The 24,598-nt window shown below is 35.7% G+C and overlaps 1 protein-coding gene across 2 annotated transcripts in view; it reads right to left on the reverse strand.

The window, feature by feature from the left end:
* Amph (amphiphysin) overlaps window positions 1-24,598 on the reverse strand; it is a 110,345-nt gene that overhangs the window by 20,144 nt on the left and 65,603 nt on the right. For both annotated transcript variants that reach the window (XM_035352638.2, XM_035352628.2), the window contains exons 3-9: window positions 24,144-24,198; window positions 22,458-22,552; window positions 21,787-21,882; window positions 17,403-17,513; window positions 5,912-5,997; window positions 2,014-2,190; window positions 293-408 (exon numbers count right to left, since the gene is read on the reverse strand). In XM_035352638.2, the coding sequence (XP_035208529.1) occupies window positions 293-408; window positions 2,014-2,190; window positions 5,912-5,997; window positions 17,403-17,513; window positions 21,787-21,882; window positions 22,458-22,552; window positions 24,144-24,198 (736 nt within the window). The remainder of the gene's footprint in view (window positions 1-292; window positions 409-2,013; window positions 2,191-5,911; window positions 5,998-17,402; window positions 17,514-21,786; window positions 21,883-22,457; window positions 22,553-24,143; window positions 24,199-24,598) is intronic.

Raw genomic sequence — 24,598 nt, forward strand, 5'->3', positions numbered from 1 at the left:
GCTGTGTGAAACAATAATGCATTTTGTCTCGGCGTCTTATTTTTAAATTTTCAACAGCTATAGCATCGAACGTTATTGATGTAAATTGCTTTTTCCTTGGTAAAAGATAATGAAGAGTGCTGTTATATAAAGCTTTATTTATTTATTTATTTATTTATTTTTTTCGGAGAATCCGTTATCAAAATAATACTTACATCAACCAAATTTTAGAGCGAAACATATAAGAAAGTATATTCAAATATACAAATAATATCAAATGATCTTCCATTAAAAGAAAAGAAATTAAGCGAACCTGATTTCGGCAATGTATTTGAAGAGATTATTTCTCCATTGGATAAGTTTTGCCCTGACATTCTTCCTTGGTTCTTCTTAAATTCAATTTCTTCATAATGCCTTGTATCACCTTCACTGAAATATGAATTTAGAATAATAGTTTTTTGTCATTAAACCCTATTACAAAAGTTTATAAAACTAAGAGAAAATTCAAGAACGCTTTAAGCATTTGAAATGGCTGAACAAGTATATTTACGGAAAAATATTTATTTGGTTTACACTGAAAAATATTTATTTGATTTATGTCAAAGTTAATGTCAAAGTTTGTTTATTCTAGGTATTAATTAAAAAACTACATTTGATTAAGATAAATTGGCTTGTCAGTTCTATATATAATAAGCAGTTATTATACTTTAATCATCAAGAAATGTATACAGTTATGGTGTATGTATCATGACTTTAAATAAATTGATAACTTAATAAATATGCCGCATGAAGACACTTTGATATCACCACAAGAGTATTTAATCTATTACGGTAATATGAATGGTTCTTACTCTACATTCAGTCAATATTTTCAAATATAGCATTATTATAATATGACCTCTGAGAACGTTTATATGCCTTTAAATCTGACAAAATCTTGCCCACAAGTGACCGAGTGGAGAAGATTGCTTAAAACTGGTAGTTCCACCCTAGTTGGCTGCATATGTAATGTGAATTCACATAAGTTTCTCTTAGACAAATCCCCCAAGAAGACATTCTTACCCTGGCAGTTAATCCTTGTACACTTTGCCTTAATCAGCCAACGAAAATTATCCTCATATAACTGAAGTAATACAAAGAAATGCAGAACAGGTAGGAATGCACTTAAGCATGTTAAAAAAAATAAAATGATATCAAAGTCAGTAATATTATAGGAAGAAGATTTGATAAAAATGCACTTCGAAAATTTGAACTGCTTTTTAAGTATTTTAAACTGCGTTCGCGAAAAAACAAATTAACAAGAAAGGGTAAAACAAATTTGTATAATATTATGTAATTACGGAGAAAACTATGACACTGGCTTGCAGCTCACAGTACTTGCTAATGCTAGTTTGTAGCGCCATATAAAATCTTATACGCTACCTAAACGCACCGATGGCTCATTTATAAACTTACAAAATAATACTGCTATTGCGTACAAGATTATCAAAATAATTCTTCGGCTTGGATTTATTAGATTATTGTGAAGCTCACTATTTCGATTTGCATAAGAGAAGGGATAACTTCGTGGAATACTTTCTAAAGCAATATGATTAATATTCATAATATACTCGGGAAAATGCCCACACAGCCAAACAGTTCGCCAGATCGAAATACCAGTATTCATCGAACTTATTTGCTCAGCTGCTGGTCGGCTAAGGAAATCTTTGGTTGAAGTACGCAATCATTAATATCATTAATTGAACCTGACTTTCCTCATCATAATCATCATTTTCATAGTAAGATCATTATTATTATTTTGCATAAAGAGTGCTGTTTTAAAATTATATATTTTCATTCATTTGATATATGTTACAACGAGTACCATTCATTGCTGCAAAGTTAAAATATGAGCGGGACAAAGATAAATAGCCAGGAATTCTAATGCTCTTATGAAGGATTCAAGATTTTTAAAGTCACTAACACGAGTTATTGGTAGGGACGTCCCCTGTTGACAATAATATTAAAAATTAATAAAAGAAAGTCTGAACTAACCTTTTCAGTATAAGAGGCGATCCAGGTTTTCTCGTTCGGTATTTTCCCTTCTGATTCTCTAACGAGAGGTTTTCCACAACTTCGGTGAGTTGGTTGAATATTTTGGCATTTTCATTGTGAAACTGTGTTTCAGATGTGAACATTGTTTGCAGATTGGTAACCAGGAAAGATATCCGGCTATTAAAAAAATCATAATTGATCGGAAAATGAAAGACTATATATAATGTATATACTTGTGTACAAAATTAAGAGAATTTGTGGTATATTATGTCGATTTCTGAAGAACTAATGGACAGATTTTAATGAAATTTGATATGAATATATTTATAACACAGAAAAAAGATGTACCATTCAAAGGTATGTACGCATGATTATCAGTAAAGCTCACAGAGTAGGGATATTTAAAATCCATGTTGTGATATCAAACTAAAATGAGTCTAATATGGAGTATGGTCTCCTCTCAGAGTAAGAAAGGTTGCGCAGAGTGACGGCACACTGTACAGGAGGCAGTTGATGATTCCCTGCGGTAGACGATCCCAATCCTGCAGCAAGACGGTTTTCAATTCCGGGGTGGTTCTTGGAGGGGAATGGCGTCTAGACATGATCTAGAGCGTCATAGACATGATCTCTACGGCTAGGGCCAAGAAGATCTGGTTAGCCAATACATGCGGCGAATATTCTCACTGGTAATCGTCGACCAGCTAAGCCCTATGTGGACCAGCGTTGCCTTCCATTAACAGGGACCCAGGACTAACTGGGCCTTGAAAAGTCGAACAAAGTCTCCTATCTATACCTCATACCAGTCAGAAAACCTTTGTCAAACACATGCAGGGGTGTGCTGCCATCCAATATTTTGCCTTCCCAAACCATACACCTCCACCACTGTAATGATCCTTTTCCCTGATGAGGAAGGAATGGCATCATATTCCAGGCTCTCTCCAGATACAGGTACGCTGAGGCTGAATTTCCACTCATCTATAAAAAGTACGGTTTTCCACTGAAGTCTGGTCACGTGCATGTTGCCTGTACCATGCTAAACGCTCTCTCTTGCTTGATGCATTGAGCAGGAGGCAAAACAAAGGGACTTTTAGCCTACAGTCTTATCTTCAGATAGCTGCAGACCGTGAAACTCAGATTCCACTGGCAGCATGTAGCTGACGTGTGAGCTGTGAAGCTATAGCTGTCTTGTCTTATGCCGCGGCGACGAAATTGCTAAATATCGATCCTCAGTCGTCGTTGTGGATCTCGGTCGACCTTGTCTAGGTCTTCTCGATATGGATCCAGGGTTCTGAAACTGTTTGCACAAACTGCAGATAACAATGAACGCTGTGTTCAGCTCTGTAGCTACCTGTACTTGCCTACCTCCAAACTATCGAAAATTTTCCATCTCATTCCGTCCCCATATGTTCGTGGCTACTCATTTTACCTGCTATCTTAAAAAATTTACCCATTTCTTGCGAGAAACAAGGAACACGAGCACGCAAATTGCTGAAACATCTTGTGCCCTTATATCCCCTCCAGAATCATAGCTCCACAGACACGCAAGTGTACGCTTACGTATTCGACTCTGAATATTTGCATAATTCTTCGGCGGTATCGTTAGAACCTTTGGCTCAACTCTTTTTTCTAAAAATAAATTCAATTTTCAAATTCTCTTAATTTTGCACACAAGTGTATATATCTATACACACACACAAACACACACACACACACACACATATATATATATATTTAATAACCTAATTTAAAAATCTGATCAAACATTCGAAATTTCAGCTTGAAAAATCTAGCGCAAAATATAGCTGAGATTGAAAAAATTTTATTTTTCAAAAAATAATGATTATTCTATTTTATCTACGTTTTTAGTTGTTTTTGAAATGTAAATGCTGCAGTTTAATTTTTAGAGGTCTTAATTCGCATTGGAGTACTGTATAGCACAAAATTTATATCATCTGAAGAATTATCTAATCTTTGCCACATGTTCTATTCAAATACTATAGCAAATCTAAAACGATGTATAAAAGAAATTTAAAAAAAATTAGTTTTTTACAGACGATTCAATATTTTGCATTCAATTAATTCAGTTCTTACTTCGCGACAAGGCAAAAATACACAAAAGCTCAAAATATCGATATTAAAAATTACAAAGTAAATCTTAAACAGGTATTTTCTCGAATGAATTCCAGAATGGATTTAGCAATAATAAAAGAATAATTTTAATGCGCAATAATAAAAGAAGACGTTACCTTTGTTGATGCGAAGCTTAGTTTCTCTAGATTGGCAACAAATCCACATTCTACTAAGTTTCAAACGTTAACAAATATGGCTACTGTAGTAAAAATAATTAGGCTTAGCCGCACTTAAACAATTTTGTATATATATTTTTAATATTATTAATAATTCCTTAATTATTCGTATTTAATACAAAATTATTTTAAAATTATTTTATTGTTTTATTAAAATATTTAAAAATTTTATGATTTTTATTTTGTGTATTTTTAACTTTTATTTTAATTTCTTTTTTATTTGTTAAATATTTTTATTAGTTTCATCAGTCCTGTTCACACGCATTTCATAGTTTCCCTGATAGAATAATCATTGATTTTTGAAAAATTATACATATACATATATATATATATAAATTACTAAATATGAACTGAATATCTAAACTTTACAATACAAAATTCTCATAGGAACTAAACTGACTCATTTTTTAGATGTATAGATATTACAGCTTTTGGGCTTTTCAACACTGCACTAAGAGCTCTGTAAAACACGCTCACTCCCTGGGACAGGAGTTTTATCTAAGGCAAAAATCAATGACATCAACTCGCTGAGCTGAGAACCATGTACGCAACAAGAGCATACTCATGAGAATAAGTCGCATTCTCCAGTATTGTACAATCATTCTTTAGGGAAATTATTTAGTAGGGCTAGAAGCAGATCCTAGTATTGGTGCTAGAAGGCAACCAAAGCCAGAAGTGAAACCTAGCATTAAATTTTTGAGTCTCCGAGTAGGCTGTATTTTATTCTCAAGGATTACATAGGTGGTCGGCATTGTGCATTAATAACTTTCACACAACGAACTACAGTTACTACAAACCTCAATACTAGATGAAACCATCGAATTACAGTATCTAAACCAGCTCACCCAGTGGTTTCCCCCATATGACTATGGACGAAGTCAGAAGACAATATAATCATTCCTATTCTGGTCACCACTAAAGCTGAAATGAATTCCCTTCGCCCTATTTTCCTTGTATAAATGAGCATCGCCATCTATTACTGTGGCTGATAGCAATTTGTTGAGAACGCTTTTGTTTTTTCTACCGACAAAAGACGCCATTTGCGGTTTTATGTTTTACTCCTAGGTGCCAGCGAAATTCGACCTGACGTTGCTCTTAGCTCGCAGATAAATTTTCTTTTTGATCAAACCTAAAGCTCATTCTGTGCTGAGGCGTCAAAGCTATCGGAATCTTTCATGGAGAGCGATGTCATTTTTTTCACCACGTAAGTTTGCTGTCTTGCGAGAAACAGTAACTTATCGCAATTAAAATGAAGAGTAGCTCCATGCTTCTTCTCATCGATCATTTTCGATTAACACATAACTTCAGAGGAGGGACAAGATGGCGTTAAATCCTGACTGGAGGCATAAATTTTGTGATATTAGTATGCAAAGAATTCAAAATTCTCATAAGGAACATGCTTATATTAGGAAGACTAACTATTTTCACCGCCTTAACTTTCCGCCACAGCGACAGCATCCACATTGGTCTTATTATTGTGAAACACATAAAATATTATACATTAACGATGAGTGCGGCAATAATAAGTAAACTTCAGCCACAGATAAATTAAAATCAATACTAGTAACTAAAAATAAAATTTTTATGCTTACCTATCATACAAAGCTGGTAATTCGTCATGAAGCTCATTATTGATAACTTCATATAATTTTCGTGCTTCGTCTAACCTTTCTTTCGCCTAAGAAAGACGTGCATTTATTTAAACTTAAGATTATGTAGCCTGAATTCTCATTCTTTATATTTTGTCTCCAACATTAAGAAAAGCACACTTAATCAATAATGCATTGTATAAGTTCAGATCAGAAATTACAGTTTAGAATATATAATTTAAATTATCTTGGCTGCATCGTAAAACAGGATTCGATTATGTATCATTAGACAGAAAAAAAAATAACACAAATAAAGTAATACAACACAAATAAAGGTAATTAGAATAGGCGATAAAACTTTAAAACACCCGTGCTACAAAAATGGATACTTCTGCTCCTGAAGCTAGTCTGATAATTTATTTTATCTTATTTTATGGCTCTTGAATTAATTCAAGAACAAGGCAAGACTGAAAAGTTTACGAAGTTGAAAGTTAGAACAACAAATGTGAAGTAAAAAAAAAAAAAAAAAATTACAACACCCCCCTGTTTTTTTTTCCTTATGAAGGGCACTAGCCATTCTAGGCTTTGGCCACTTATAAGGCCAGAAGCGGTGGTCATTTTATTATGAAGACACCTAATAGGCGGCCATGGTCACCTCCTATGAAGAGACAGACAATTTACATCTATGCCTTCTACGGGATTCGAAACCGGTACAACAGTCAGTATCATTAAACAATTTTCTACCTGGGCAGCTTACAACAAAATGCAGTATAAAAATTTAGAATTTGCGTTATAACTTGTGCAGGATATTTTCTTTGGTTGTAATAAATGAATGAACCGCAAAACATGTGGGGTAAAATCAAGGTAGGAAAAATTAAAGAAAGCTTTTTACCAATGTCCTCCGTAATGAAGGGGGGGAAAGCATGTAAAGTCCTCACCCAGCCTTTATTTTCAGAATCGTCGACTGAAACCGTTCCAGTTACAGACCATTTTTTCTAGACATATGCTTACAAATACATTAAATTACCCAAATATTCCTTTTTTGGTATTTTTAAATTAAATAAAATTAGTAAATGTTACGAAATAAATCTTTTTACACTTTCTCTCGGTTCCTATACTTCTTATTTATGAAAATGTTATTGTTATTATAAAAATTAAAATGAAAAACAACTATAACTCCCGTATGACAAAAATTGACTGAGGTATTTAGTTTTAAAGCTGGGCATCTTATTCAGGGCTCGTACACAAATTAAAGAGTGAAGATTTTGTTTTTGTACTTATCTAAAAAATTAAATACCATTTAGGAAGAGATTTCGCCTGTTAACAGATTAAGCGACGAGCATTTCCATGCAAATTATCTTAGAAAGAATTGATCAATATAATGTTTTTCAAAAGAGAAATCTTATTCACGGTATCTTACAGAATTCGTGTTATAGAAAACACTGGTAGGCTTCAGTACTGTCATATATATTGCTAAACTCGTAACCTAATTTTAATCAATTAAAAATTAAAAATATTTTCAGTTTAATGAATGACAACTGCATGAGACTAATAAAAATGTATTCCTAATATTACAAAATATATAAAATAGAACTGCGAAAATTCTTTCGGCATACCAGCCATAACAAAATTATAAACTAAAGAACACAAGTAAGTAAATAAAAATATAACTGAACGGCATTTAAGGGAAAAAATCAGACTTGAGTTATTTTAATTTATTTACTAATCGACCCTTAAAGGCATATTGAAAATGATGTGAAAAATTGCAAGCTTTGAAATTAATTATGTCTTTCAAAGTTTGACATACTGGAGTCAAACGTTTTGTGTTTCATTTTTTATAATGAGTATAACAGTTTCCTGAGCATAAATATACGGACCGAGTGAACGTATAAAAGGTTAGCTTCCGTATTTTATACAATTTTTTTTTCATTGTAAGGTTTCCTACGTTATCTAACAGTTAATTTTTAGTTAAAGTTACTTTCCTGTCCATTCTTAATTTCAGCTTACAACTTCTGGCCAGAACGTATTTTCAGAATCGCTGTCAAATGCGAATGAGGGGAAGAAGTATTTAACATTGAAGTTCTACTTTCTTTTCTTTTCACCATCGACGGAACAGCTGGCCCACTGGGTTAGGTGCTTTTCAGCCTGTTGGATCCCGTCGATGGAATTTTAAAAATACATGAATAAATATAAATAAAGAGCTTAGTACTGTGTCCTCCGGGGATTGGCCACGAAACGAGGAACATTGAAGTGAAGACCAGAACATAGAAAGAAGGTGCATGGTGCATGCTGAGACTAAGCGGAACACATTTCACTATTATCGTACATGTTCGGCATACAGTTATATTAAGGATGTGCTATAAAAATCAGGTACAGATGTAAAGATGACCAAATACATTACAAATTGTGGAATACATTAAATGAGTTCTGGATTAGTCATGATATTAAATATAATTAAAAACAGCAAAACAAACAAACAAACAAACAAACAAACAAACAAACAAAAAACACAAGACATTAAGTAAATCAATATATGTACAGATCAGGCTGTTGACGGCATGGTATCCAAGGAAAGAAGTCACTCCAGATTGTCAGCAATGCTTTTAGCAATGGTAGTGCAGTCTCTAATGCATTTTTATTCGCATATTTATTCTTAATTGTGTTCTTGAACCATGCTGGCATATTGATTGCAGTTGGTCTTTTCAAATGTGAATTTCCCGTGTGCGAGCAGTCAAACAGATAGTGATCTGGGTCACCAGTACTGCCACAAATACATTGGTCACTCTCTCTTAGGCTAAATCTGTGAAGATAGGACATATAGAGGCCATGCCCTGTCAAATACTGTGTGAGGTGCGAAGAACTGCTATTTAAATTGTGGTTAACTTTTGGTTGGAAATCATACAGTCTTCTGCCTGTGGTGCTTGTCTCCCAGTAGTTTTGCCACTGCTTCATTAGTCACATTTGAGAGTAGTTTTCAGATACGAGTGCGGAAGGGGCACACCAGTGCTACTCACGTGGGGTTCATTGGCCGCGCCCTTCGCAATCATATCCGCTACTTCATTCCCTTTAATCCGCGTATGGGCTGGAACCCATTGTAGCTGGGGCCTCAGACTTGCAGGAATTGAAATTAATAGTTTTTGTATGTCTCTGACAATGGGATGTCTACTGCGGCCGCCTTGGATGGCCTGCAAGCTTGACATTGAGTCTGTGTAAATTACTTTATACCTGCTATTGTTAGCAGTAAAGTCCAGAGCTGCCTTTAGGGCTGTAAGTTCTGCCTGAAACACCGAGTTACTGGGATGAAGCTTCTTAGCCCAGGAACGGATTATGTGGTCACCCTCCATTGCACACCAGGCACTGCCAGTCCCGAGTTCTCCTTATGAGCCATCAGTATATACGGCTAAGGATTGTAATGCACTTGGAGGATTACAGTTTGCTTCTATATCGAAGTCTGCAGGGTGGCAAGGAGAGTGGGCAATGTGATTCTCGTAGACCGAGAATACATAGGTCTTACTCCAAATAGTAACGTCTTGTTTTAGTCTGATCACTCTCACCACAAGACTTTCGCTCTGTACTATCAAGTGCAGCGGCGGAAGCCCAGCCAATACGTTTAATGCAGTTGTAGGAGAGGTACGGAATCCTCTGCAGATGCCCAGAAGAAATGGTCTTTGCGCGGAGTTCAATGCATGTTGCATGTTAATCGTGACATTGACGCCCCATATGGAAACGCCATGAAGAGCTATGCGCTCAGCGACTGTGACATACCATATTTTGAGCATCTGTGAGGAGACACCCCAGTTAGCAGCAGCTGTTCTCCGCATTGTATTAGACAGTTTATGTAACCTTTCTTTAAGATCCTTGATGTGAGGGAGCCAGGAGAATCTGTCGTCTTTAATCACACCCAAGTAGCGGAAATGTCTCACGAATTGTATGTTTCTGCCATGAAGGTTTACGCACGGGGTACGCTCGTGCCTTTTTCCTGGGCTAATTAGCATTCCTTTGGTTTTTGCTCTTGAAATTGTGAGCTTATGTTCACTGGCCCAGCGGACTATTTTGTCTAACGCTTTTTGGGAATTTATCTCGTAACTGTTACGGCTGTGACCGTTTGAAATTAGCAAGAAGTCGTCAGCATACGCTATTATTTCTGATGTTTCATCATCATCAAACAGGTTGAGCGCGGTGTTTGCTACCAGGTTCCACAGAAGTGGACATAGGCAGGAGCCCTGCGGGCAGCCTTTCGTCACCTTTTGCATGTGGACACCTCCGTCCGTTGTAGCTTGAATTCGTCTTTCACTCAGGTAGCTGTAGATCAAATCAAATATAGTTTTGGAACAATTAATATCTTTGAGACATTTCAAATTATCATGCCACCACAACGAATCGAAGGCACCTTGAATGTCTATACTGATGACAACAGTATGCAGTTTATTCTGCTTGTTTCTAAGTACCGTGTTCCGTAGGTGATTCAGTGCGTGATCCACTGACTTTCCTGCTATAAAGCCATATTGCCTAGTATTGAGTTTATTAGCATGAATGTAAAAATTCAGTCTTTGAAGTATTATTCTTTCGAGGATTTTTCCTATGGCTGGGAGTAGGCCTATAAGAAGCAGCCTCGTTTGGATCTTTATTTCCCTTTAGGAAGAGGGCAACTTCTGCTATTTTTGTGCCTTCTGGAAAGTGGCGAATTCTCCAGCATGCCTGTAAATAGGAGAAAAGTATTGCCGGATGCGTGTTATGCATAGTTCTGAGAATGCCGTTGTCAAGCCCACCCGGACCTAGAACTTTACTAGGATTGAGCTTCTTGATTACGTCACTCAGTTCCTTGCTTGTTGGAAGAGGCTCAGAATCAGGAATCGACGAAGTATAATATTGTTCAATACTAGTTCGTATTTTCTTCTGCGCTGCAGTATCTTTGTGGGGATCATCACGCTGGAAAATCGTTTCTAGTATATGTGTCACTATCTGGGAACTAGTGTTGGTATTCTGACAGATTGACGTAGTTAGGCTAGTAGGTTTGAAAACCTTATCATGAGCAATTTTGAATAGTCTACCAAATTTTTCTGTTGCGTTCGTACAATATTTCTGCCAACATTCCAGTTTAGCCTTTGAAATCTTCCGTTTGTAGACTGCGCGGTTTTTCCTTTATATCATTCCCAATGCCTCTCTTTCATTTGGATCGCGGCAACCTTGAAACGGAGCCTAAGGGCCCGAATTCGACTCCGTTCGGCCGCTAACATGGAATTCCACCATGGAGTTTTATTTAAAACAGAGTGACTACGCCGTTTAAGTACTTTATCACAGACCGTCTGCAATGTGTCTATTATCATATTGTATGCCGTATCGAGCTCTTCCTTATTACTTGCATTTTCAAAGGCTGCTACTAAATGAGAAACATGGGGCGCTAAAGAGCTGCCAAATTTCTGGGAATTTATGTATTTTGTTTTCCATCTATTTTTAACTGCGTAATGGTGTTCTAAGTCAATGTCGAATCTAATAAAATAGTGGTCACTTAATGATGGGCAATCACTCCACACATTCCAATTGTTTATTCTTGAGTAAATGGGAGTAGTTGCTAGTGTAATATCTGGCCAGCCCTCTGCCCGTGTGGTCCAGAATGTTGGGGGACTGTCAGCTGAATTAACTATCGTCAGGCCATGGGATGTTATAAAGTCCAGAACTGGCACTGCTCTTCTGTTTCCTTCCCGTGCGCCCCAAAGAGGGCTTGCGGCATTAAAGTCTCCTGCAATAATTTTGCTGCAAACCTGGAGGGGCAACTACATATTCTAGCTCAGTCAGTGCTAATGCTATATCATGTGAGGGCGGAATATAGACACTTGTGAAAGAAATGTTCCCATTAGGACTCTCAAGCTGAATGGTGATTGAGTATTCTCCTTTGTACAATTGTAATGGTGTGAGCGGACCGTTGTACACTATTGCTGCCAGATTACTGGTTGATTGAAATATTTTAAAAGAACTCATACCTACAATTTTTCCATTTGTGGTGTAATATTCTTCCAGTAGGGCCACTGGAAAGTTATTTTCCATTATAATTTGGGCTGCGTTGTTTGTTGCAGCCTGGCATCTCTGGAGATTCCCCTGTAAGACGGAGAAACCCTGAAGTATACTTTTGTGTACAAGACCCTGCATTTTGCTTAATGTTGATAAGCTGCTCTGAGGCGACTGAGCTCTGCTTTGTATGCTGGGCATATTCCTGCACTTGCCGAGTGTGTTACTTCGTATGTTGTGCCTAGATTATTATTCGAATCTTCGCAGTTAATACAATGAGGTGTAGTTGTAGTACACTTGCCAACTGCGTGTCCTTTACCACAGGTAACACACGTGGGGGATGACCTGCAAGTGTGGCTGATGTGACCTAATTTTTGGCAGTTGTAACACCTCTTTACTTTGAAAAATTGTCTAAACGTGCACGAGCTAAAACCAATGAAAACACGGGGGTGGTCTTTTACAAGGTCAAAACTGCTGGTGTGAATATCTATAATCCAATTGTTATCCCCTGAAGACTTACGTACAGGTGTCCTTGGTGTTATGTGGGACTGTGTAATTGACGGCACCAGATTCACAAAAGCCTCACTTATATCGTCAGCTGTGGCCGAGGCTGGCACACCGTAAACTATTACTGAAGTTTTTTGAACGCTGGGAACTCTCACAGAAACTGTTGAAGAAAGCGCAGGTGTTTCTTCTATTGATTTCCGAAGCACCTTAGCAGTGCACCTCACCAGCAATTCCTTGGCCCGGGTAGGGCGAACTTCTTCAACTGTTATGCCTATGGCTCTCGCGCTTATCTTGGAAGTAAGCTGAACCCTAACTTGCTCAGAGGTTCGATCTGTGTCGTTGGGCTTAATTAGCAACACGTGCTCGGATTTCTTTTTTCCAAGCGGCTTTGTATGGCGTTTATTCTTTAGAACTTCAGTGAAAGGAAGCTCGTTTGTATCTGTCTGGTAATATGTATCATCTGTAGTAGAAGGGAGTACCGTAACAGGTGCAGTAGGAGCAATGATATTTGAAGTATCGCGCTGCTGTTGTAATGCCTGGATATGGCCCTGCAGCTGAGCGTAATATATCTCTTGTTCAGCTATTGTGTTGCGGACTGTATTTACAAAGCTGGTTACTTGCTTCCTGACGGATGCGTTGAGTTTTTTAGAATCTTTGGAATGTCTAATGAACAACTGCAATTGGTCACAAATAAGATTGCCTCTATTCTAGAGGCGGGAGTAGAAGAATTTGTTGTGCTTCTGTCTACCGAAGGGAAGTCTTGTTTAGCGCGTGTGGAGCTAAATGGGTCCGCAGAAGTAGTTGGCGTATCTGGATGCATATTTAAATCACAGTAATGCACATAGAGTAATTATAAGCGCAGTAAAAAGCACTGAAATTACAGTAATATGTGGGAACACAAAGTAAGTGAAAGCGCAGTTTATACCACTGAGGATATGGTTTTAGGTGACAACACTTGCGTGCTTGCGAGAACTAGCGCTAATAGCAGGGAGGTGAATACTAACAAAGAAGGAGGGAAAAAAAAAAAAAAAACACCGCCAGCAGCGCACTATAACATTACAAAATTGAAATGAAAAATAGTAACTTATACTTAGCAAATTACAGTTGCAGGTACACAATAAAATTGCAGTTAAAAAAAATGTTAAGCAAATTAAAACACAGTTAATCACGATAAAATTCAGTACCAACTGATATTAAGCATTCATTAATTTTAGTATATATTAACAATAATGAAGGTCATAATTATATTACTGGTAATTATAATAAACAAAATAAAATATATGCTAATGAACACTTAATAAGTTCAATAAGTTCGTAATAGTTAACAAGTTCATAAGTCAGCAGAAAAGATAAGTTCAGAGCAATAGAAAGTTCTTTCCTAGAGTCTGAATTTAGAATAAATTAATTCAAGTAGTGGCCTGAACTAGTGAATACTTCAAGGTGAACATATTTTTGGAAGAGGCAAGTTGAAAAATTAGCAACCGCCTTCACCGGGAATCGAACCACGGACCTCTGGATACCTGCCCAGCGTGCTACCGTTACACCACGAAGGCCCGCTAGGAAAGTGGGAGAAATACCTTATAATAGAAGCTCAGATTATAAAAAAACTTATTCATACAACAGGTAAATTCATTCTTTAAATTTTCTATAACAATGTGTCAGAAACACAAATAGCCATGTATCCCACCTGAAACTAAATATTAAGGTAATTAAGTTATAATATGTCGCATATTAAAACAAAGAATATCTGTTGCTAAAGAGGGAAACTTAAATAGGAAAGAGAGAATTCCCCCCCCCTTATATTTTAATACGAAGTGACTCATTTGATAAATTCTAATCGAGAAAGAAGGAGTATAACAGGTTTATGAAAGCTGGACATCCTCTCCACCCAAACAAAGTTCTCTTCCTACGTTTCTTCCTACGAGTATCTCAACAAGCTAAGAACTTCCTTTCATAGTTCAAAATTCGAAATAAATGAGTCGGCGATACGTATTGAAGATAAAAAAATTAATTGTAATAAAAATGAACAAAAAACTGCAAACTTTACACTTCACGATGTAGTCAAAAGGAACTTCTTAGCTTTAAATCAAATGTAGGAAGGGAACAAAAGGAAAGTATCACAGATAAACGGTGAGATCACCGATAAAACATTTTGCTATTCAATATTGCCATTTAGCAACTTTCAAGAACTTAAAACAGAAGTAAGACAATTTTGAAACAACATAAATATGATATGAAAATAATAATAAGATGACATGGGAAATTTTTAATTCATATGTAAATGTCGAAAAGATGTTCTTTGCATTCTTCTCCTAAAAATATTATTTTGAAGAGCTATTTTTCTTCACTTTGAGTGTGAAATTAATATCTGGCATTGATTCAATAAAGTTTCTAGGAACATAACTAAATATAGCTTTCTAAGCTTATTACAGCTAGTTTTATTTCTTTAATCACGGAAAATATTCGCTCATCTTCGTATGCATGTCCTAAGAATACTTCATACATAAGTCGATTATTTAATAAATAAGAGCAAACCGCTGGAGAGCTTTCAAATTTTCCTTGAAAATTAAGCCAGAGGAACAAGAAGCGTGTGATTTAACCAACAAAAATGACACTCTGTCTAGCGGTACGATACAAATTTTATCTAATTTGCAAAAAAAAAAAAAAAAAAAAAAAAAAAAAAGATGATAGAGATATTCGGTCATTCTGTCCATCCATGGAGTTGGTGATAAATTTTCTCTTTGAATTACACTTGTTGGTCATTAAAATTGCTACACAATGAAGAAAGCTAATAATAAACCTAAAATTTTCATAAAATGTAGAACAGGCCAGGATATGCAAAAGTTAGCATTTCACAACATGCGAGCATTGCAGGAAAGAATAATGACACTTCGAAGCTGTATAACATGTCAGATGGAAAAGGCGATTTTTCGTTAATAAATCCTGCTTGATCGTTATTTTGTTTGCAGAGGTCGTTTTATGAGTCGTATAAGAAGAATGAACTCATACTAGCAGGTCTCAGAATACTGCCATGGAGGGGGGGGAGATCATACCCTACCGGGACTGGGAATTTCTGTATCGCGCAAATGCTTCTCTCGTTGTTCGAGATCCAATGACTGTTATGAGAATTTACAATCGTTACATCTAAGAGGAGCACAAAAGGCAACATACGGGTTCTCAATGGCTCTCACTCATCGATGTTCGAGGCGACAATCATCTTAGACGTATCACTTAAATATCGTACAGATATATCACGTATGCTGGGATAGTGAAGTGGACAAGCTGCTTAACACTAAATATTGCACATACGCAGCGACGACATTTACAACGCTATGAATAGTCAGCAAGGCGACCAGTGCTTCAACTTCCATTGACAATACAGCACAGGAATTACAGCCTATAGTGTTCGTTAATCGACGCATATGGAAACATTAGTGGAATGACGTCGTCTTTACTGCCGATTCTTTTTTCTGCTTACATCGCCATGTACCTGTGAGTAGAGACGGTGAATGAAATGAACATTGTAAGCTTTAAACTCACCATACCGGCCCAGCACCTAGATTGATGGTACGGAGAACCATTCGGTAAACATCCCGTTCACCTCTAAGTTCACATACGCTTTTTTTTTTTTACCAATTACCATTTCATTATTGAAATTTTAATGCTCGTGGTTGTGTATAGGGTCTTTGTCTCCCCACCTTTCAACAGAACAATGTGAAACAGTATGCTGCCAACAATATCCCACGTTTCGTCAACACACAAGTTGTTCAAGCCGACGTGCTTTTCATATGACCGAAAACATTTGATCAACTGTTGCAGAGAGACTGGTGAGAATGTACACTCCAGCTAGTACGATTGATGAACTCTGACATATAATTGAAGCCACACAGACTGCAGTACCTGTGACTACCATCCAAAATCTTTTCGAACTGCCCTGGCCAAATAATAGCTATTCTTGTTTCCAGAGACAGATGATCATAAAACTGATTTCTGCATGTACTGTACATCAAAATGACCTGGAATTGTAATCATTTCATAGTTTCGTTATGATATATTTATAAAATAAATATGATTCTGTTAACTCCCTTTATTCATGGTCTATGAATTTTTATGGATAGCTAAAGAGCAGACTTGAATGCACACCTAGATTAAGTGACTTAATGAATTTGAATTCGTCAGTGACTGCTTATAAGATTTCTGTTAGCTTAAGGCTACTCGTTTCTGTATTTAGGCTGTTAGATAAAGCTTAATATGTTTTAGTACGCTTAATTTGTAACTTATAATGAGGCTACGTTATTACTACAGCTCCTTTGGCCATACTAAGAGCTGTATTCTGCTTTGCAATACATCCATAAAGGTTTATATCAATTACGGTCTATCTATATTCCAAACTCTGCACTGAAATCAGTTTAATGATACTCAGATAGACCTTTGCAAATAAACTTCAAAGACTGTATTTCCTTAAGCAAAACAAAGGGAAAAAACTCTTTATATCGAAGAAATTATGGTGTGTGTGTGATTATGGCAAAGCCTCGAGGGCTATCTGCCTAAGAGGAGGGATGCCTTCGTGGAGGACTTTCTAAGGGAAACTGGCTCGTATACACGTTACTCATGGGGTAAACCACGAAAACGCTCATGCAGCCAGCCCGTTCGCGGGATTCGAACCTCGGACCGAACTACCAGTGTTCAGCGACTTTACCGCTCGGCCGCTGGTGGGCGAAGAAATTATAGAAAACACGTATCTGGGAATTACCAGATTATTGAAAAATTCTTAGTTTTTAAGTTGTATGTCTTAAAATAATCTTCCTCAAACTCTGTTTGGTTAGAAGGCGCTGCCTTAAGAATATAAATGTCATCTAAATATATTATACCAAATATTTATTCTCTACTCGAATGACTTTCACATAAAATTATTTACAGTTGTAACTTACAGTTGTAAGGATAAATAAAAAGAAAAAGAAATTAAAAAAATTCAAATCACCTTTCCGATCTTCATTTCTTCTCTCTTTCGATTTGGCTGCTGCAAGGCTTGCAAGTTATGGCGACATTTATCGTAATCAACTAATTTCCTTCCTCTCTTAGCAATTTTCCCCTGGAGTAAAAATACGAAAGTACTCTTAAAATGCTTTCTTTGTTATGTACAATATTCAGAGTAGTTACTCTTATGTGTTATATTGGACCTGATTTTTAATTATAATATTGCATTAATAACATAACATTCAATTAACATCTAAGCCTTTCATGATATATACTGGCAATATTCCTCTGCAATAAACATTGGGGGAAACCTTAGATAATGTACTCTTGCGTTTAATGAAAAATTATACATAATTTTGCAATCGTGCGGAAAAAATAAGTAAAAAAGCTAAATGAAAAGGTACTAAACTAAAAAGGGGAATTAAAACACACAATTTTCATAGGAGGCAGAGGTTGTATAGCCGAATGCAAATAGGCAACCAAAATTAACATAAAATGCAATCCCGCAGTCACACCACAGCGCCTTAAAAAGGGGCATGCCAGACCTATGCATCAATTCGCAAGGAGCGATAGTTCCGTATAATCCGAGAGAGCCGAAGTCGAAAGCATGAGCGGAAGACACTATCTGCATGATAATATGCATTGGGAGGCTGTTGAGATGTTACAAGCTGGTGCAATACAATCCGCTGTTGCGAGAGAGCTGAATGTGCATCGTAATGTCATCAATAGGAAGTGCAATCGTTACCAAAAAGATCAAAGCCCCTGCAGAAGACGTGGTCCTGGAAGCGGGAGAATTACCACAGCGGCAGACGTCGCTTCCTGTTGCTATGTGCAAGGCGCTGTAGATCACTAACAGCATGACAACTGGCGTCGCATCTCTCTGCTGCTTGAGGACGGCCCATATCCCGCCAAAACGTATCGCTTCGACTGCATGAATGTGGAATGTACTCCCGACGACCTCTTCTTTGTATTCCTTTGTCCCTATTGCATCTCAGACAGCTGCTGAACTTCGCCCCCCCCGAATATCGCAGTTGGATCCAGAAAAGTGGCATCAATACTGTTTACGGATGAGTCTCGATTTAACATCCAGAACAATTTCCGAAGAAATGATATGGCGAGAGTCAGGGACACACTTTCGGGTGCCAAACATCGTCGAAAAAGTTCATTACAGAGAAGATGACTTACTTATATGTGTTGGGATAGCAACGAACGCCCGCATCGACCTCTACGTGATTCCTGGTGCTTCTTTCACAGCCGTCAAATATCGCGAGGAAATTCCCGCCCTCTTGTGTGTCCTTTTTTCGCTGCAATGGGTATCAATGCAATATTTATAGACGATAACGTCCGCTTGCATAGAGCTCGAGTGATGCGGAGTTATCTGGAAAGTTAAACCTTTCCACATAGACCACGGCCTCCTAGATCACAGTGTACAGACATTAGGTTATTTCGAACCAGTTGTCATGAAAAATGAGCAGTGTCCTATCCTGGACTTGAACCACGAACCTTTCGAATACGCGTCGAGCGAGCTGACCAGTACACTACGAAGGCATTGTAAGAAGGCGGGAGAAATACCATATATACTCCCCCTTTTAAAGGGCGACTGAAGATTAGGCGACCATATCGCCAAATCCTGGTGGTGTAGAATCATCATCCACCACCCTTTTAGTTCGGGCGCCACTGCAGACACATTAGGTATTTTTTGAAAGGAGTCATGAAAATGAGCAGTGCCCTAGGAGGGACTCGAATCACGGTCTCTTAAATGCGTGTCGAGTGTGCTGATCACTACGCTACGAAGACATGCTAAGAATTTGGGAGAAATACCTTATAACAGGACCTGAATCCCGTAGAGCATGTGTAGGACATGATGGGAAGTTGAATAGCCATTAGATGCTCTCTACGAGCTCCGACATTCATTACTACAGGAATGGGCGCTACTGCCACAAGAAGCGATCAACGACACTATTGCCAGCTTCCCTCGCCTTTGCCAAGGATGCATTTCAGCTAGAGGTTATCATACCAATTATTAGCGTGATGTTTCCATTGCACATTCTTCCGAGCCATTCGGTCTTTCGCGATGTGATGGTCGTAATGCATGGATTTTTGTATAGCTTTGCTTTTGTTTGCTATGGTTGTCTAGTAATGGCACACCAACCATTTGGATCAATTTCAGGCATATCCATTAAATGGGTTTTGGGTTTACTCCGCGCTTTGCCTTTGTGGATTATTTTTTTAGGACTGTATATTGGAACCGTAACATTTAAACGTTCCATCACGTATATTCTTCAAAATTTTCTCTTTTACAGACAGGTTTCGCAAATAACAACTTGAAAACACTTGCTCAGTTTTAAAACAGCTCTTTTTTTTTTTTTTTTTTTTTTTTTTTAAATCCTTGATCCTTTAAATGCCTTTGGCTGCTCTCATGAACTCATATTGAATACACTTTTAGATATTGTTGTTGTACAAACTACCTTTGTATAAAAATTTAGCAGTTATGTAAAAAGTTTTTAATTAAAATTAAGCTAACTAAACTGCAGAAAATATAACTGTTTCGATCTCACAGCGGTCAGTCTAATTTTTTTCAAGAAAACATATAAATTTTAAATCCACTTTATGTATATTTATAAATGGAATTTTAACAGTTTTTACAGTATCCCATCTTTCAGGATGCCCGCATTTCAACGATCTATTCATTCAACTATTTTTTAAATAGCCACAGACCTTACGTTTGACATATAATCCGCTGTTCCGACCCATTTTATGACTATTTATATATTTAAAGCTAAAATTTGGGGTATTTCTAAACAAATGTACGACATTAGTTAACTTTACCTCCTATTCGCAAATGATATTCCTTACTTTCCCAACGGAAACAGATTTACAAGCGGCTGACATTTCATTAACTTCGGGATTTTGATAGCTCTCCTACCCCTAAATCTATGGATACCTTTATTCTATTTGATCAGTTTTTTGATTTATGGCACAACATTCGAGGGATATCTGCCTAAGAGGAGGGATGCCTTTGTGGAAGACTTTTTAAGGGAACTGGCTCATTACAAGTTACATATGAGGAAAAACACGAAAGCGCCCAAGTAGCTAGTCCGTTTGCGGGATTCGAACCTCCGACCGAGCTACCAGTGTTCAGCGAGTTCATCGCTCGGCTGCTGTTGGGCCTATTCTTTTCGAAACTACTGGTAAATATATAATATGCAGTATTAATGCCTTCCAATGAAATAGTTTTTTTTCTTTTTTTTTTTTTTTTTTTTCTTTTTTGGGTTGGGTTTCTGAAGCAGTAATAAGCGCAATGAAAATTTTTGTATAAATTGTATCAGTTCAGTTACTTATCGTTGTGCAGACAAGAACTAGAAAATTCATAAAACCTTTCTAACATACATTATATTAACTGATGTAACTTTGACAGCGTAATGAAACATTCGAAAACGCATGAAGTGCTATTGATATAATTAATTGTTGGAAATGAATAAAGACATTTCTCAATGGAAGGGAAAAAAAAACATACCAAAAATACAATGAGCCTCTTTTGTCTATTAATGATGATACAGCAATAAGTCTGAAGAGAGTTTCAACTACTACTCTTACTATTTCTATCCTTATAGTTTAACTTCAAGGTAAAAATGAATTTTTAAAAATGTTATAACTTTCCCTGAGCCAAAGGTCATTGGATAATTGTTTAAAGCTGCAAGTCAGACCAAAGGGTTAAAAATATCATTAAATATACATTTATTTAAAAATTTCACAGTGACTGTTACATATTTAATGAAAATTTGTGTTTATTTTCTTCAGATATCCATTTTCCTTACGGCAATTTTATCCATTTCGAAGGAAAGTTTACCACAATGCAGAATATCAGTTGTACTTAACTGAGCAAGGAACGCTATAATTTGAAAATTTAGTAAATATTTTTGCGAAATTTTTGCAACAGCTCTTAAAAAGTCATACATTTCTAAAAATAAAATTGTTACTAAAAAAGAGGTTAAAGAGGAAGAAGGTTCAGTTACAATATAAGGCTGAAATCCAAGACCTAAATGTGCTTTACAGCTTATCCCACAGATAATACTTTTTAGGTTAGTTGAAATTTATTTCGGTGGATTTTACCATATGTAACATGGATACTAATTAGCTTCCCTTATAAAATCCTACAGTAAGGCATGCCCATGCCTAGGCAGATAACTCAAGAGTGATTTGCTATAATCAAAACAAACCAAAAGGAAGATCGAAATTTATATCGTCATTTGGGTCATAATGCGTCTGATATACATTTTGAAATATAAAAAGTATCTTGAGAAGTAATAAAACCGAATAACTAAGTGCTATAACCGAAAACTCAGTTTCTGTTTCAATCGATTCCTAATGTGATAACAAAATCTTACCCTGATTTCAGGAAATTGGCTGAGGTATGTTGCAATTGGAACGCCAACTTGGTCGTTGAGTTTATGGCAAAAATCGTCCCACACCATTTCGAGTACCTTTATTAACAAAAGACACATGATAAATGTCTGCGTCATTTAATAGTTCAAAATAAATAAATAAATAATAAAAATATAGACAAATAAATACGAAAAATATAGGTAAATAAATAATAAAAGTGTAAATAAATAAATGACTCAAAACACACATTTTGCAAATGTAATCGATGTAGAATATTTTTTAACAGAATTGAATAGGAACTTGAATTATATTTAACTAAGCTGAGATTAAGGACGATGAATATAACATCACCATTTATGTTAGTTCACACATTTATGCATCAGAAATAACTAAATTTGCAAACAAATTTCTCAAAGAATTTTCTTAAATGTTGCAAAAACAATGTAAAGTATTGAATATAAAATAATATACAGTACTAATATAACTGGACTGAAACATAAATTACATTCAATTAAGTTAAGATTAAAAAAGGGAAAAATGGCGTCACGCTCTGTAATAGTTTACTCATAATTTATATGATAGATGATACTAATTCAGCGTTTTATTAGTAAAGAGTTGAATGACTGAATGTACAATGAAAAACAGAGCATTTTTTATATATGGTGTGCTTTACCTGAGTTTTAATTGGAAGCTGTTCGGATCCCACCCAATTTTGTTCGTACATTTCAGTCAGTGTATCCATCAGACTTTTACTGGCAGCTTGCATAGCTATAAAATATCAAGCGATTATTTCTTCGAACAATAAAACTGGTAATAATCATGACAAAATTCTTCACTCCTGTGGGCTACAAAAAATGAATAGTTAGGACAAAAATTATTTATATTTTAACTTTCTGTAAAGTAGTAAACAATAAAGCTTTCAGGAAATGAACAATAGCGTAGATGACGATTATATCTCTAACAGAAATTTTACAGCTTATGTTATGCAGCGGTATATCGTTGACTGGTTTAGAAGCCAAAAAGTACTTATACTCAAAGAAGAAAGACGTATGATTGATATAAATAGTAATAATAATTATGTGGATGCATTTCGGACATCCTTTAAACCAGATTTCTATATCATACACTGTCCCCACTTTGGAGTTGTATTCTCTGAGATAGCAAACATTTAATACAATAATGGAATTCTAATTGATGTAAAATGATCAATCGTTTATCAAAATCAAAGTCTATTATGATTTAATTTATTTCGTACTTAAATCTAAAGCAAAAAAAAAAAAAAAAAAAAAAGAGGATAGGTTTGTAATATATGACACGCGACATTTTTTATAATAGCATATGCTCCACATAAAGAACGGACATTTTCATCTTTAAAGAAAGGTTACAGAAATATTCCTTAGTAATATTTTTTCCTAAACATATAAAAGTTTCATCCATATTTCGACGTGAAAGGTTCATTTTGAAATATCAGACGTACTTCATTAAACATTTTTAACCTCGGTTAAGAATGTTTAATGAAGTGGTAAACTGTTAAATTCCCTTCTCAAAAATCTTAAATTTAGGAAAACATAAAAATTTTGAAAAATGAAAAATTCAAGATGTTAGAAAACTCAAAATGTTTAAATATAAAAATTTTAGACACAATTTCAAAAGTTTAATTAAAACTAACATACTTCGAACTCGAGTTACTGAGAACGTAGCTAACCCACTGCAATAAACTAGGCGCCGCAGTTAAATAAATGTTTACTTTCTCTATGCGTATTAAAAGTACATTTTCGTTGTACATACTATTGTCTATAAAGCAATAAAGTTATTTCGTTTTATTATCATTTGTAGGTTTATCTGAAGTAGCACTTTTAATTTCTTCAAAAACATTTCTTTGCTTTTCCCGCTCGATTTTCTTTATCGGCTTTCGACATGCCCTACTCTCTAATACTAATCAATCATTTCTAACTTTTCATTCAAATGAAACGACAAAATACCAGAATGTGATACAGACACAAGGTGAGTATTAGTGGTTGGCAGAACTGAGTCGATCGATTCGATCAATGCAGAGTTATAAACTCCGCTTTGCAAAAAATTACATTACCTTCATATATCATTCTTCAGTAAAATGAGAAAAATAGGTAATTGAGAAAGCGTAAAGACAACTGATAAGGAATATGAAACTCAGTTTATTTCTTTTAATTAAATATTGTACTAGCTTAGCAATTTAATAAAGGTAATAAAGATACATTTTAGTATTTTAAGAAAGGCAAGTCTAGTGAGTACTTTAACCCACTGGCATTTATTGAACTTGAACCTTCATTTTGCAATTTAAAATAAAACATGATGTAATCTATAATTACATAAATCTTACCTCTTGCACAGGAGACATAGTTTTTAAACTCTTTGCTGAGCCTTTGTGCTGAAGCCTACAAAATTGATATCAATAAATATTAATTTACATGTAGATCTTATTTATATAGCATATAGTAAAGATACACTGTAATCTAAAATAGAGGTTTATTAAGATTTCTCTAAAGTTATGAAGTATTAATCTTTTGTCTAAAATATAACACAAAGCGATCTGTGTGACATGGTTCATAAAAATATTTAAGCTAATCTTTAAATCTGAAGATCTATTTATCTGAAGTTGCAAAACTCCATTTTTTATCATAATTTTAGGAAGAAGTTGCATTTTTATTAAAAATGGATCATCAGTTCATAGCCAATACAAATTTGTAATTTAAGAGATTTAATATATTTTGCATGCATTAAACATTTCTTCATTTTTTTCTCTAGTGAGCAGAATAAACTAGTCATTCAATAAAG

This window comes from Stegodyphus dumicola, chromosome X1, assembly GCF_044657685.1.
Source record: "Stegodyphus dumicola isolate Sdum_Otavi_A_Nest chromosome X1, ASM4465768v1".
Taxonomy (NCBI): domain Eukaryota; kingdom Metazoa; phylum Arthropoda; class Arachnida; order Araneae; family Eresidae; genus Stegodyphus; species Stegodyphus dumicola.